Source organism: Pteropus alecto, unplaced genomic scaffold (assembly GCF_000325575.1).
Source record: "Pteropus alecto unplaced genomic scaffold, ASM32557v1 scaffold81, whole genome shotgun sequence".
NCBI classification, from domain to species: Eukaryota; Metazoa; Chordata; class Mammalia; order Chiroptera; family Pteropodidae; genus Pteropus; species Pteropus alecto.
The window spans coordinates 18,847,794-18,863,283 of NW_006433378.1; the positions used below are offsets into that span (position 1 = coordinate 18,847,794).

General features: G+C 34.3%; 1 protein-coding gene and 1 pseudogene across 6 annotated transcripts in view; one reads left to right on the forward strand and one right to left on the reverse strand.

Annotated features, from left to right (window-relative positions):
* The window catches only part of USP16 (ubiquitin specific peptidase 16), a 28,588-nt gene that overhangs the window by 2,985 nt on the left and 10,113 nt on the right, over positions 1-15,490 (forward strand). For 3 of the 6 annotated variants that reach the window (XM_025044245.1, XM_015586505.2, XM_006908249.3), the window contains exons 2-12: positions 2,677-2,778; positions 4,487-4,668; positions 7,806-7,909; positions 8,721-8,824; positions 9,724-9,911; positions 10,479-10,574; positions 11,146-11,276; positions 11,596-11,683; positions 12,922-13,000; positions 14,306-14,397; positions 14,750-14,806. In XM_025044245.1, coding sequence (XP_024900013.1) covers positions 2,718-2,778; positions 4,487-4,668; positions 7,806-7,909; positions 8,721-8,824; positions 9,724-9,911; positions 10,479-10,574; positions 11,146-11,276; positions 11,596-11,683; positions 12,922-13,000; positions 14,306-14,397; positions 14,750-14,806 — 1,182 coding nt within the window. In that variant the 5' untranslated portion in view covers positions 2,677-2,717. Of the gene's footprint in view, positions 1-89; positions 251-413; positions 1,369-2,676; positions 2,779-4,486; positions 4,669-7,805; positions 7,910-8,720; positions 8,825-9,723; positions 9,912-10,478; positions 10,575-11,145; positions 11,277-11,595; positions 11,684-12,921; positions 13,001-14,305; positions 14,398-14,749; positions 14,807-15,490 lie in introns of those variants that run through there. The other 3 variants (XM_006908250.3, XM_025044246.1, XM_015586506.2) reach the window with 3 other exon arrangements.
* On the reverse strand, positions 3,970-4,088 carry LOC112476925 (annotated as a pseudogene).

Consider the following 15,490-nt stretch of genomic DNA (forward strand, 5'->3'; position numbering starts at 1 on the left):
CGTTCTCATTGGCTTCATGTCCTGTCGCTTCCAGGAGCTGGCCAATGAGTTGTCGGTGCTGGCGCCCAGCTCGACCTGGTGGACCCCGAGGTTCCCCCTGGGCGCGGAGCAGTTGGAAGGAAAGGGGAGGTGTGGTGGGCGCTGCGCGATTTGGGGCGCCTTACGGGCTGGAGCTGGGTTTGCTGCCGCGTCCATATGGTGGTTGGTAGAAGAACAGGATCTGTCACCTAACCGATTCAAGGCTCCTAGGGTAGGACAGATCTGCGCAAAACTTGAAAGCTGTGTTTTAAGACTCGCTGCCAAAGTTTTCCGAACGCTTGCATTTTTAATGGAACCAAGCAGGCATGGGAAGACTGGGGGGACATCGAGGGAAGGGAACTGGAATTATATGAGAGCCAGCAAGACCAGCTTTGATTGAAGTTTTGTGTGGACTCCTGCAAAAGAGTAATTTGGCTAAGAAGCTAATTCTCCTTTGAAGAATAGCCTGAAAAACTTAATATGAGTTACTGATGTTTAATAGCTAATGATATTTCTCATGACTCATTAGATGCCCTTTGTAGTTGTCAAAATTTTATTGGAGCTCTTTCCACAGCATTGAAGTGACTCCCCTACTGTCCTCTGCCTGCAGCAATTACAGTTCGTCTTTCAAGTTTCACTTTGGAGTCTGGGCCACTGCGGTTCTCAAACCAGATTTGCTAGTGCTGTCTTCACTGCTACAGACTTCTTCATTCTTTACCTTTTTCTTTTTCACGGGAACTTTGTCGCTTCATTCTTATGTACATATCTTTGCACCTTGTAATCATCCTTTGTACGTCAGGTACTATTCTCTTTTTCCATTTCCAGCAAGAAGTAATTCTTGAGGACATACTGTGTACTTACACTATTTTAAATGCTATAGGTAATTTAGAAGTAATGCCTAAAACCAGTTCTTTCTCCTAGAACTTTAGATTCCAGATAGAGAAATAACACGTGTTCAGGTTAAAGACCTCCGAGCTAGAGGTGGGGGCGGGAAAGGTGCTTTGGAGTGGAGGATACTAAAGAGACTGGCTCGATTGGCATGGAAAGAGGGGTGGGCTTGGAAAAGAAAGATATGCCGTTTTAGTTCTCTCTCTGACACTTTCATCATTTCTTTCTTGAGTTTCCTCCTTTACCGAAATGCTCTCTTTAAAGGGGTGTTGTAGAAAGCAAATGAGATAGGGCTTTGAAGATCAAAAGCACCATATAATTAAATTTCAGTGGTTCTTTTGGGAATTAATGACAGTCAGGATTGCCTGAGCATTGGGGACAGTTTATAAAGGACCATGAGTGCAAGACTGAGGACTGTGGACTGGAAAACTATTAAAGGCTTTCAATCAGAGTGATGTGATGGCAAGTATATCTGATGCTAGAATGCAGCATAGATTAGAGGGAGTTTGATGGGAGGCAAGAACTTGGGTGCTATATTTTCCTCCTAAAATCTACAATTCTAGATAAGATATGTTAAATGTTATCTTTAGGTTGAGAAAAAGTACATAAAATATACCTTGTTTTATACGTACTTATATACTTTGTATTCTTTTGTTGTTTATTTACCTTGTAAATATGGAAACTTGTTAACATTTTAGGTTATCTTTGAAAAGGTTAACAATTACTTGATGTGGCACTCATTTTTCATACAGACCTTTTTGAATTACCTTTAATTACACTAACCCATTAAGAACTAAAAAAGGAATGCTAAGACTCTAAGATAGGGCAGGGTGAGAGACAGCTAAGTGTGAGAATTAATTGAGAAGTGTTTTCAAAACATATGTTCCAAGTCTTTCCACTTATGTAATCAGAATTTTAATAAACATTCCAGGTCAAATAATTATTAAAGACATTTAAGTGATTTTGACACTAAGTTATTATTATAATGTGTGTTAAATGCAACTTTTCAAAATCATTACTATTATTTAAAGTTAGGTAGACCTGTATGTACTTTCAGCCCTTTTCTTATTTACTAGTTTTGGATTGTTGACTAAAGACGTGAAGATCTGATGTGCAGCTAGGTTTGTCACAGTATTCCAAATTGATTTGCCAATAATATAATGTAAATAGTTGAGAATGCTATTATAATGAATTCTCAGCTAATATCCACAGGAAATCCTCATGTGGAAAATACAAAACAGTGTATCACTTTTTGTATTTTGGCTTTGAAATTATTTTGCAAATTTTCTAACTCCCTTTAGGAGTTTACTTTCAGAATTATTTTAAATTTTTCTTAGAGAAATTATCAATTTCACTTGCATAGACTACAGAACTAAGAAAAGTAGCTTAAAAGGAAAGAAAATCATCTGAGTTTTAAATGTACCACCAGCATTTCTCATTTATGTAGTGAGTTGAATTCTAAGTAGTGTAAAGTGCTGAGACTTTTCAAGATCTGTGTAAGAAGACCTAGGTTCTCTTCTGACCTTTACATGTATTGAAAACTTCTTAACCTTACTAAGAATCAGTTTCTTAAGCTATGAAGCACAGGAATATAATCCTATCTATTCTATCTAACTCATGAGTTTTTATCAAAAACTAGAAGATATATGTGAATGGACTTTATAAAGTGTGATAGACATGCAAAATATATGTGTCTGAGTTATATTACTATCTCAGAGAACTATAAAACAAACTTTATTTTTGTCAAGCTAACTTTATCATGTTTTCTAGATTGTTATTTTGGGTCAGTAAGTAATCCATGAAGTGCCAACATGGGAAAGAAACGGACGAAGGGAAAAACTGTTCCAATTGATGATTCTTCTGAATCTTTAGGTATATTTCACCAATTCAACCTTTAAAATGATGTTTATATCCCTAAATAGACATCTATTTTAATGTGTGAAAATGGGATCAAAGTGTATTTTATATTCTGTAATTTACATTTCAACTTAATGTTTATATCTACGTGTCATTTAATAGTCTTCAACTTTTTAATAGCATTGATGTAAAAGACCATGAGTTTGTATTGTGTTATTTATTTAGGTAATCTATTGTTATGAATTTAGGTTACCTTTAACTTTTCAGTTTTGAATGGAGCAATAGTAAACATTTTTTGTAGTTACATCTCTGCACAAATCCAGTTGTCTTCTTAGTACAGGTTCTAGAAGTAGAATTGCTAAATTCATGTTATAAATGTTTTCATGGCTCTTTTGGTTCTACTGCCAAATTGCCTTTCAGAAATGTTTTACTAACTTACAGGCCCCCTAGCAGCATAATCAAGTGCCTGTTTCCTTTAACCGTTAGCAATACTGATTAATACCATTTGTAAAAATCTTTGCTGATTTGCTAGTTGAAAAAGGCTATCTTTTTATTTTATTTTACTTTTTTTGACTACTTCCTGGGATTTAGTAGTTTTTCACACGATCTATTTGCATTTATATTCTCTTGGTGCAAGTTCACCAGACATAAAGTTAATTGTGCCACTAGACTAGTTTCTAAGCCTCCAAGATCCCTGAGACAACCAAAGCCCTTTAGAGTGGTTTGCAGAGCACTGCTGGTCCCAACAGCATCTTCAGTCTCAGGTCCAGCCTTTTTCTTTTTTTTAGGCGAGGCAACCTTTGGTTGACCTCACATATTGCAGGGACCTTGTCAGCTTACAATCCCATATTTATTTTATTTATTTTTATTTTTTATTTTTTTACGCCTGGTTTTGACTACTTCCTGGGATTTAGTAGTTTTTCACACGATCTATTTGCATTTATATTCTCTTGGTGCAAGTTCACCAGACATAAAGTTAATTGTGCCACTAGACTAGTTTCTAAGCCTCCAAGATCCCTGAGACAACCAAAGCCCTTTAGAGTGGTTTGCAGAGCACTGCTGGTCCCAACAGCATCTTCAGTCTCAGGTCCAGCCTTTTTCTTTTTTTTAGGCGAGGCAACCTTTGGTTGACCTCACATATTGCAGGGACCTTGTCAGCTTACAATCCCATATTTATTTTATTTATTTTTATTTTTTATTTTTTTACACCTACAGCACCTGGTCTTTCTAGGTGGTCTCCCATCTAAGTACTAACCAGGCCTGACCCTGCTTAGTTTCTGAGATCAGATGGGATCGGGCTTGTTCAGGGTGGCATGGCCGTAGACCAGCTTGTTTTTATACACACGTGACTGCCATTCTGAGGAGAAAGCCTACACTTTTACATTTCATGCCTCCATGCCTGTGTTCCTGGGATACATCCTTTCAGATAATTTTTACTCTGTGGTAGATGCCAGTGAACCTAAAAGTGGGTTCTTCTTTGAAATCCTAAAAGAAGGACTTCAAAAAAAAAAAAGCAAAATTTCAAATTTCTATAAAAATCTCTTTCTCACATAATCATCTCATTATATTGAAATATGAAGCAAAAATTTAAGTTTTCAGATCATCTAATAATTTGTGTACAGAGTAAATTCATTTTTAAAGGTCAGATGAAGAATAGGTTTTGAGATCATCTGAAGAAAGCTGTATTTTACCTCATGTACTCCTTTATTGTTTGTTTTGATAGAACCTATGTGCAGACATATTAGAAAAGGATTGGAACAAGGTAATTTGAAAAAGGCTTTAGTGAATGTGGAATGGAATATTTGCCAAGATTGTAAGACGGACAATAAAGTAAAAGATAAAACTGAAGAAGAAGCGGAAGAAGAAAATCCTTCAGTTTGGCTATGTCTTAAATGTGGCCATCAGGTATGCTTAGATTTTAATCTATAAGGGATTTTATAAAACTTTTTGAATTGTTTTAGAAGGTATTACTTAAGTACAATATGGGTAACTAGGAGGCCAGCTGGCACAGGTCATGTGTCCCTGGGGAACAGATGCTGAGATTGAAATTTGTGAGATTTAGGTGGTTTAACTATGGAGTATTCTCACTGTGTTTTCATCAGGAAAACTGTGAGGGAAGCAGGATTAGGCAGAGGGAGAAGTTGAACAAAGAGATAGTGCTACAGGCCCCAGCTAATCTCACAATGACCTCTGGCTTTCAGGGATGTCCTCAGCTGAGGCAAGAGGCCAGGCCTTTGTATTTATGGGTAGACCAGTCATTGGATGTGGACTGTCCTTGGCGGGTGTGGGTGGTGGGGGGAGGGATGGGGGAATGGGAGGTGGTTACGGCGGGTGTGAGGGACTGACCATGGCCAAGGCAGCTCCCTTCCACTGAGGATAATTCTTGGGGATGGATAGACTGAGCTGTGAGCTATGTGCTGTCAGTAGGCCACATACCTGGCAGCTGCGGGAAGGAGTACCTTGGTCATGGGGGTGGGGGCCATCTGGGTGGCAGAACAGCTCACAGGTATGCCAAGGTACTAAATAAAGGTCAGGGCCTCTTAGTCACTCTCGATTTGGTGGAAAGTAGGCTACTAGCCAGTCCTATCATGAAGCTTGAAGATGAGGCAGAGAGCCTTTTTTTATTATTTTCTTTTAAATTAAAATTTTATTGCGATAATTATAGATTCACGTGCAGTATAAGAAATAATACAGAGATATCTCTATACACTTTGCCCAGTTTCTCCCAGTGGTAACATTTTACAAAGCTGTTGTATAATATCGCAACCAGTATGTTAACATTGATACATCCCAACAATCTTAATCAGATCTCCCCAGTTTTACTTTTCTTTGATTGTGTGTGTATGTGTGTTGTGTGTGTGCATGCATGTGTGTATATGTATTAAGTCTGTACAATTTTGTCACCTCTATGTCCACCACCACAGTCAAGATGCTGAGTAGTTACATCACATGGATCTCATGTTGCCCTTTATAATCATCCCTGCTTCTCTACTGCCTTCCCTTCCCCTAGCCCCTGGCAACCACAAAACTGTTCTCTATTTCTAAAATTCTGTCATTTAAAAACTGTTATGTAAAGGGAACCATACAGTATACAACATTTGAGGATTGGCTCTTTTCACTTAGCATAATCCCCAAAGATTCATCCAAGTCATGTATTATCAACAGTTTCTTTTTTTTATTGCTGAGTAGTACTTTATGGTATAGATATACCACTGTTTAACTATTCACCTTTTGCAGGATATCTGGGCTGATCCATTTTGGGGCAGTTACAAATAAAGCTGCTACAAACATTTATGTACAAATTTTTGTTTGAATTTAAGATTTTATTTCTCTGAGGAAAATGTCCAAATATGCAATTGCTGGGTCATATGATAATTAAATGCTTAATTAATGCTTTTTAAGAACCTGCCAAACTATTTCCAGAGTGGCTGTACCATTCTATATTCAGACCAGCATTGTACGAGTGATTTACTTTTTCTGTATCCTTGCCAGCATTTAGTATTATAACAGCTTTTTATTTTAGCCATTCTGATAGGTGAATGGTGATATTATTGTCAGGCAATTAAATTTATATGAAGAATATATTTATTATGTGTATTTGAAAGGTTTTCATTGAACTTCTTAATTACCCATGGTAAGCATGAATTTATTTGGTACTTCAAATTTTCCAGAATACATTTCTTATTATAAGTTTTATTTATTTTGCTACCTTTTTAATTCCTAACATCAATATTAACTGTTAACTTTTATTCTGTTATAGTTATTATTGGCACTGTTGGCAAGTAATTCTCAATTATTGTCTTAAGACAGCTCATCTCATTCTTATGTTTCAAATCATCTCAAATGGTGTTATAATTTTTTAAATTAATAAATTCATTTTAGAATCAAATATTGAGTGATAAATCAGTACTGTTTGCTACCATAGGTAAAGGATTAGAAGTCATTGATAAATATTTCCCCTCCAAAGTATATTTTTGGCTACAGTAGAAATAGGACTACTTATTACAGTGTAGTCCAAGAGGGTTGGTGGCTAGTTCAGTTAGTTACACAATGGAGATCTATTTCTTAGCAGCGATATAACCAGCTGCAGGCAGAAAATCTGGTCATGTTCTTTTATGAATAAGCCTACACATCTTATAGGTAAAAAGCTCTCATTTACTTGTTCAATGAATACTTATTGACTTCCTTCCATTTGCTAGATTTTTGTTTTTGTTTTTGTTTTTTTGATAATATATTAATTTGTTTTTGTGCCTTTTGGATTTATAGTCCAAGGGAGAAATGATAGAGAAAGTAACAACTTTAAGGTAGAAAATAAAGAATGCCATCAGGAATGTATACCATGTTTGGTAGGACTGTGTTTACAGAAAGAATGTGATGTTGTCTCATCGTGAGAGGAGCTAGCCTGTGAACAAGATCCTGAAGACTGGGTACAATTTGATCAGTGGCAGTCATGGTAAAGGATTTCAACACACATGGAATAATGTGAACAGAACTGTGTTGTTGTGAAAGTGCTGAGTGCGTTTAGCTGATAGATGGTGTGTGAACAGGTGAATTATGGGAGTTAACCCCGTAAAGGTAGATTGGCATCAGAGAGGAATCAGGTTTATCAATTAGGAGTTTAAGAGCAACTTATAATTTTTGAATTGAGTGTATGAACAGCACTTTGTTTTAGGAACATTAAACTGAAAAAAAAAAATGTGTGTGAAGAAAGAGGTTGAAATTAAGAAAATATTTAGGAAGCTGATAGGAGTACAAAGTAGACCTAGTTAATGACAGAATTAATACGGTTTAGTTAGGACGGGAAAAGGCAGATCAGAGAGGAAGGAAGCGTACTTTCCTAAATATCTTCTTCCTTAGGTGGCAGTGTCAGTTGCCTATTCATATTTTAAGATTTAATTCTCTTTAGAGTCTAATATTTTATTTTCAAAATTGTAAGAATGGTAGAATTTCTTCAGCCACTTCTTTGTTCATTACACATTATGAACTCTTTCCTCTTTTGGTGAATTTTTGTGGCTTTGAGATTTGTGATTGTAATTTTCCAGGGCTGCGGCAGAAATTCTCAGGAGCAGCACGCTTTGAAGCACTATATGACACCAAGGTCTGAACCTCATTGTCTGGTTCTTAGTTTGGACAACTGGAGTGTATGGTGAGTTTCACCTCCTGTGCCCATTGACTGGAAATTATTTAAAATATTGGAGAATGGAGGCATTTGTAATGTTTAAGGAGCAAGAAAGTTGAAATGTTTGTATTTGTTTAAATACCATTACTTTTAGAAGGCTAGATAGAGAACGTGGTGTTATGAGAAGCTTTTGTTTAGTATTGTACAAATAGAAACATTGTAGCATGTAGAAAACTTAGGAATTTTCACCCTTTTTTTTTTTTTTTTTTTTTTGCTTGTGACACCATAAACCATGTATGGGATGGATTGTTATTAGTTTAAAAGTTGAGACACTAAGAACAAATTCCAGATAAACTGAGAATTTAGTAAAATTTTAGCAATGAATTTTCATGAAAATAAATGTCAGGCTGGTATATGTATTTCCTATATTTTAACGTCATTAAAACAAATTTCCACGTCTTTAAAAATCATTTACACAACAGTGTTCACTGAATATCATCTGTCAATTATAAAATTTGATAATTTTGATGACGTAGGCCTAATTTTTGAAATATGTATAGAAAAAACTTTTGACTTTAATGTTATAAATACCCATTTCAGTAAAATGTTTGTTCTTTTCACAATATTTATATGTAGCCATAATTTGAGCTAATCTTACGAATAGTAAACCAGAGTTAATATGGATAGTCTTCTTTAAGAGAACATCAAAGGTTTATTTTCACTTTTTCTAGCAGAATAATTCAGTGATTACCCACCTCGGGTTCCAGGAGTTATCATTTGTCCCCTCTTTTGGTTGTCAGTCTGTCACTTTTCTTCTCTGTGGTCTTTGGGGACACAGGTGTTACCTATGTGACGAGGAGGTCCAGTATTGTAGTTCAAACCGACTGGGTCAGGTGGTTGATTACATTAGAAAACAAGCCGGTATTGCAACTCCAAAATCAGGTAAAAATATCATTTTTCTTAATACATACTGTACTGTTGATTTATATATCTGCTGATATCTAGATTATTTTACTGTACTACCCATTACATATAGCTCAGTAACATTAATTGTGGTCGATTTCAAACTATGAAACTATTTTTCATTAAGAATGTAACACAGTGAGAATGTAGGTAATTCTAAATCATTAGAATTAAAAGAGAATCTGAGAAATAATCTAGTCATATGAGATGAAGAGTCTGAACTAAGTAGTAAGCAGTAACACCTGGTCCCTATACCCTGACACAGGGGCTTAAGATAGACCTGCCTTATACTGAATTTACTTTTGTTATTTTTGTTTGGATGAAATTAAAGTATTTGTAACTCCTTCAAAAGGCCAGATACTTCTCAGGTATTTTTCACGCATAATTAAATTAATTGGGTTGACATGTATTGTCAGCGTTAAGCTTGCTTAGATTTTTGTGGTCACGGAAGTATCTTTGGCAGAGCCAGAATTTTTTGTTCCTAACTTCAGGATTCGTTTTTGACCCACAGAATTCATTTAAAAATTTATTTTATGTCCATATTCTTTACTTGATTGCTTTACATTCCAATTTTACAAGGTAAGATATGCTCATTTATAAAAAAAACTTTTGTACATTAAAAAAGTGTTTATGCTAAAGCATATCCTGTTTGGTTTCATTTGTCAAACTAATGCTTACATCAGTTCTGAATTTTTTTTTATTTTTTCTTTCTTGATGGTAACATATTTATTAAAAAACATTTTTAAATCAAACAGGTGGAAAATAATGATATTAGGTAAAATTCACAAATTCTGTTTGTCTCAAGTATAACTTTGCATTTAGTATGGCTGTATTACATATGTTGCTAAATCTCTCTCTCTCTTTTTTTCCCCCTAAAGCTGCAAAAGATAATGGTAGCATTGAACTTGAAAATAAAAAATTAGAAAAGGAGAGTAAAAATGAACAAGAGAGAGAAAAAAAGGAAAACAAAGCTAAAGAAAATCCTCCCATGAATTCTACTTCTCAAATAACTGTGAAAGGGCTCAGTAATTTGGGAAATACATGCTTCTTCAATGCAGTTATGCAGGTGCCAGTGTTAATTTTTTCCCCTTTAACAGATCTAGTGTTTTTCTCATATTATAGGCTGTTTTTGATTATTTCTTACTTATTGAGTTTTTTCCCCCTAAGTAATTTATTTCTGTGTTTTCAAAGAAATGTTTACTTTGCATGTCAGTAAAACACTGTGCTAAACGCTAGGGTGCAATCGGTTTCAAAACAAACTTGACCCCTGCCCTCATAGAATTCGCTCTTGGGTGGGGAAAGCATATGATAACCTAATACAGAAATGAATGGCTAATTACAAGTGGTGGTCAGTGGTGGAGAGAGAACCATGGTGCTGGTGGGTAGCTACTTCATGTGGAGTGATGGAAGAATGAATGCCTTTCCGAGGTGATGAATAAACTCCGAGCTGAAGTATTTATGAGCCAAATAGAGTGGAGAGATGCCACTACTTTTTATTTCCCAAGATAGATACAATGAAGATTGCAGTGTTGATAGCGATTTTCTGTTTTGATAGCATAGACACTTTAAAAATATTTGAATGAATTGATTTGCCTTTAGATAATTTTCCTTTTTTTTCCATTCGGCATTCTAGAATTTGTCACAAACACCTGTGCTTAGAGAACTGCTAAAAGAAGTGAAAATGTCTGGAACAATTGTAAAAATTGAACCTCCTGATTTGGCACTAACAGTATGTACTTTAAATTTTTCTTGTAATCAATAATTTTCCTCTCTGAATATTGATTTTTTAAGTCATTTTAAAGCATCGATGTTCATTTTTATCTTTTTTGTTTTGTTTTAGACTACCAAGTTAAAGATTTTCAGAACAATAGCAATCATAAGAGGCCTTTACATTTATTTACTGTGTGTATGCCGGGTTCAGCTGTGCTCTAGTGTTTGGCTGCCTTCTTGAGAATGTTGTTGATACTTGTGAAGCCCTAGGCATATATTATCATTTTTAATATCGTAGGTGACTTAAATGCCAAAGAATTTTACCTTATCCATTTTTATTATTTACATTTTGCTTTGGCGCTATTATATCACTTCTAAGGTAGTAAGTTCTAATAATCTTTAGTAGAACTGAATTCTTCATAAAATAGTCTATGACCAGAAACTTTCTATATCTTTTGATGTCATTTTGAACTTTTTTAAATGGACAACTCTATCAAGAACATTAGCAGTACAAGTTGACTAGTTACATTTTGGTAAAATAAATGCTTTCAAACTCGACTGAAGAAAGTATTTTTTATTCCCATATTCAGGAACCTTTAGAAATAAACCTTGAGCCTCCAGGCCCTCTTACCTTAGCCATGAGCCAGTTTCTTAATGAGATGCAAGAGACCAAAAAGGGAATTGTGACACCTAAAGAACTCTTTTCTCAGGTCTGTAAAAAGTGAGTATCTGCTTTGATTGTGCTTTCAGTTCATCAGTAAGATGCTGAGAAATTAAATGAAAAAGTGAATAGCATTAGAGTCAACCCACTACATATATTAGAGCATTGTTTATTTTATTTAGATTAAAGAACATGTACTTTATGTGAAAATGAAATCTGCCAAGGGCGTTGTTGGACTTAACAGAAATTTTGAGAAACTAGAACACTCCAGGATTTGGGCTATGGTTAAGATTTTACAAAAATAGCTTCATATTTTAGTAGACTGATCATTGGTTTCTTTTTTTTCTTTCTTCTTTTTCTTTTTTTTTTTTTTCTGTAGAGCAGTGCGTTTTAAAGGCTATCAGCAGCAAGACAGCCAGGAGCTGCTTCGTTATTTATTGGATGGCATGAGAGCTGAAGAACACCAAGTTAGCATATTTTGACCAGTGTATTTTATAATTCCATCTTCATTTACTTGTCGGTCATTTGATATCTTAAGAGTTATTAAAGCAATGAAAACTAGTTATTAAGGCCATTGTATTTAAAATTTTTTTCTACACCAACCTTTCTGACCAGTATGTTTTAATTGTTAGAATAAATGAAGAGAATTAGAAATGATTCTCCTTTTTCATGATGCTCTATTTTTCTTGACGATTCCGGAGTTAATCGTTCTTTAAGGATTCTGTATAGGCCTATACCAGAGGAGCTACAAAGTATTGGAACATGTCTCTCCCAAAACAATTCCCAGCTGTAGCGTACCTTCCTCCTATTCTGAGGAAGCTTTTTGAATCTAGAAAGTATAGCAGGTCCCCGAATAATGAGTAATGTCATTTCGTTTAATGTTTCATTACAACGTTCATGAGATGCCTTAGGAACTTAACTGTTGTTTATATCAATTAGTCTATTGTAAAATTGGTTTTGTTATACATTGTTTTGCTTAAAGTCACAGAACCTATTGACAGTGTTAAGTGAGGACTTACCGTATATTCATTTTGTAAGAGTCAAGGAACATCTGTTGCATTTTAAAATTTTTGTTTAATTGCCAGGATGTAAAGTAATATATTTGGGGATGTGAATATAACTAATACTAGTAGTAATATAGCGATAACAACTAATATTTATTTAGCTCTTATTTTATGTCAGGCACTGTTCTTAGTATTTTATATGAATGACCTTACTCTGTCCTCACAACCATTCTATGAGGTAGATGCTATTATCATTTCCTCCCTCCATAGATTCTAAAGCTAGGATGTAGAAAAGTTCAGTACCTGGTTCAAGGTCACCCAGTAATGGTGGAGCTGGGCTTTGCATGCTGGAGTCTGTTCCTGTAGCTCTCATTTTATCGTTATGCTTCTCAGACACGATACTTCAGTGGTCTTTCCAAAGGAGATGGGCGTGTTCTGAAAAGCTTTGGTTTGAAAAAATTGAAATCTTGAAATAAGACAGTGCCTTTGTTTTCATGGGTTAGTGATTGTTTATAAATATAATTCTTTTTAGCTCTTTGAATTAATTTTGAAAATGTGATTTTAGAAATATTAATTTTTATTTAGTAAGTATGGGCAGCTAATTCTTGATCACTTTTTGACTTGGTTACATATTTTCTAGGGAAAATAACTATAAAATTTTAAATTTAATAGTATACATATGTCCATTTTATTACTTTTAGAGAGTGAGTAAAGGAATTCTTAAAGCATTTGGTAATTCTACAGAAAAATTGGATGAAGAACTAAAAAATAAAGTTAAAGGTAATGTCTGAACTTTTTGAACTAAATTACTATAGTTGAATTCCTTTGTACCTTAGATGAAGATTGCTGGCACAGATATTTTGACTCTAAAATTATTAAATATATATTTCTCTTTATCACTCACTGATTTTTTTTAAAAATTATTCAATACTCCAAAGGTGAATATTTCAGAATAAAATAACTTTTGGTATATTTTTATGCAGTATTATAGTGAACTTTATAAAGATAGAGCTAACATCACAATTTTATTTTTTCAAAAGCTTAGACTTCTAATTAGCAGTGATAAATGAATTATACTTGTATGAGTTGTCAGTTGCTGGTTTTTTAATCACGGAGCCAACTTCTTTGTTATTATTGTGTTGCATTTAAAGATTTAGCGTAGATCTGTCTGCTAGAACTGTCTGTGATGATGGAACTCTTCTACGTCTACTCTGACAGAGTAGCCATTAGCCACATGTTGGCAGATGAGCCCTTGAAATGCGATCGGTGCAACTGAGGAGCTAAATTTTTATTTTTATTTAATTTTAATTAATTTATATTTAAGTAGCCACAAGTGACTGGTAGCTACTATATTATAAAGCACAATTTATATTCAATACATAGCAACTCTTTGCCTCTTTGGTGCCCTTTAGGGCCTGGCCAGTGATAGAATCGTTCCTGCTGGCACTGTCGTAAATTGTGTTTCTGCATAAATGGACAGCTACCGCTTGAATAAGGCTTATAAATTTCATATATTTAGAAAATGGAGCGATCAGGTAGTAAAATTATGTCACCTTATACTAAATTTATCAAGATTATTTCTGAGAACATAGGAAAATAAAAGGATGGTTTTATCTGGAACATCTGCATGAAAAATTTTTTGTTCTGTTTTGATTTTGATTTTAAATAGAGTTAAGTCTTAGAGTTCACAAAGCAAATTACATGCATTCTCGCCCAAGTTTGCTGCCAAATGATAGAATGTTAGAGCTGAAAGTGAGCTCGAATATCATCCAGCCTAGCCCACCTGCTCATTCTACTAGTGGAGATATCGATATGCAGAAAGTCTCACTGACTTGCACAATTTATTTTCCACAGACTAGACCTTGAATAAGAACTTTTTTCTTTTTCATGAGATGTGATTATTTTAAATTTTGTTACACTCAAAAGTGACTCTAGCTTAAAAATACAATTATGGTAATGAATAAAGAAAAGCAAATCTCACATAGGAAATTAAAAGTAAAATTTTAGGGTCAGGTAGGTAAGTAAGTAGTTTTAGCTCATTCAGTCAATTATATAAGGGTAATTGATGAACTTTTCCTCTTATAGATTATGAAAAGAAAAAATCAGTGCCAAGTTTTGTGGACCGCATCTTTGGTGGTGAACTGACTAGTACAATCATGTGTGATGAATGTAGAACTGTAAGTAGATATGCTGGATTTATTCATTAAGTAGAGTACAGTTTATCAGTTGTTTCTTTCAAAAACGGAAACATCTAGTTTCATGAGATCCTTTGTCGAACTACCCAAATATGCATCATTCTTTGCTAGAGCTATGAGCACTCCTTACATGTGGAAGAAGTTAGCTTAATATTTTGTTTTATGTCCCCTAATCTGGCATCCTCAGTGCTGTATATTTTTCATTTCATTTTTTTTAAACCTTTATTTTAAAACTTAGCTCCATGCGCACTCCACCTCCCACCATGATCTTACTAGATAATATCTGAAGTGAATCGTTTCCTTCCTTTCACACTTTCTTTTTTGGTTGGTTAAGGTCTCCTTGGTTCATGAATCTTTCCTTGATTTGTCTCTACCAGTTTTAGATGATCAGGTAAGACTATTGAGTTTCTTTTATTTAAGTAGTTTTTTTCCCCTCTGTTAGATTTTATGAGGGAAGCCTGTCACTTTTTCCAGGTTTGTACGTTACTAGCCTGCGGAGAATTTTTCTTAATGTATTTGAGATAGAAGGATTTTAAAGATTTGAATAAAGAATGAGGTAAATACTTCTTTTTTTAAAAAAGAGGATGATGTTTCTCGAATTCTTTATAGATAATTAACTTGATTAGTTTACATATAGGGAAGTATTTTCTTCATATTAAAAGTTACTATTTATTTTCATTGGTTAAGACTAACTACAAACCTCTTACAGTTTTAAGTTCACGGATGTTAACAGAGAGTACCTCAGTTGTAATCCACGTTAATTTGATTTCTATCCAGTGGGTGTAGGAAAAAAGAACATGTTAAGAATATTGGATAAATTATTATTCAACTTAATATGACTTAAGAGCCCCGTTAATCACTTACTTAGTGATTAAAGTCTTACCATATTTTTTATTTTTTCTTACCATAATTTATCTTTCTCTAAAACTATCATTTACATGCAAAGAAAGAAAAGAATAAAAAGAAATACCTGTATTGGGACATGTAAATCACTTATAAACAGAAAGTACATTTAGAAGTGGACATAATTACAAGATATAGCATGTATCCAATAAAATTTGTTGTATTTCTTTTT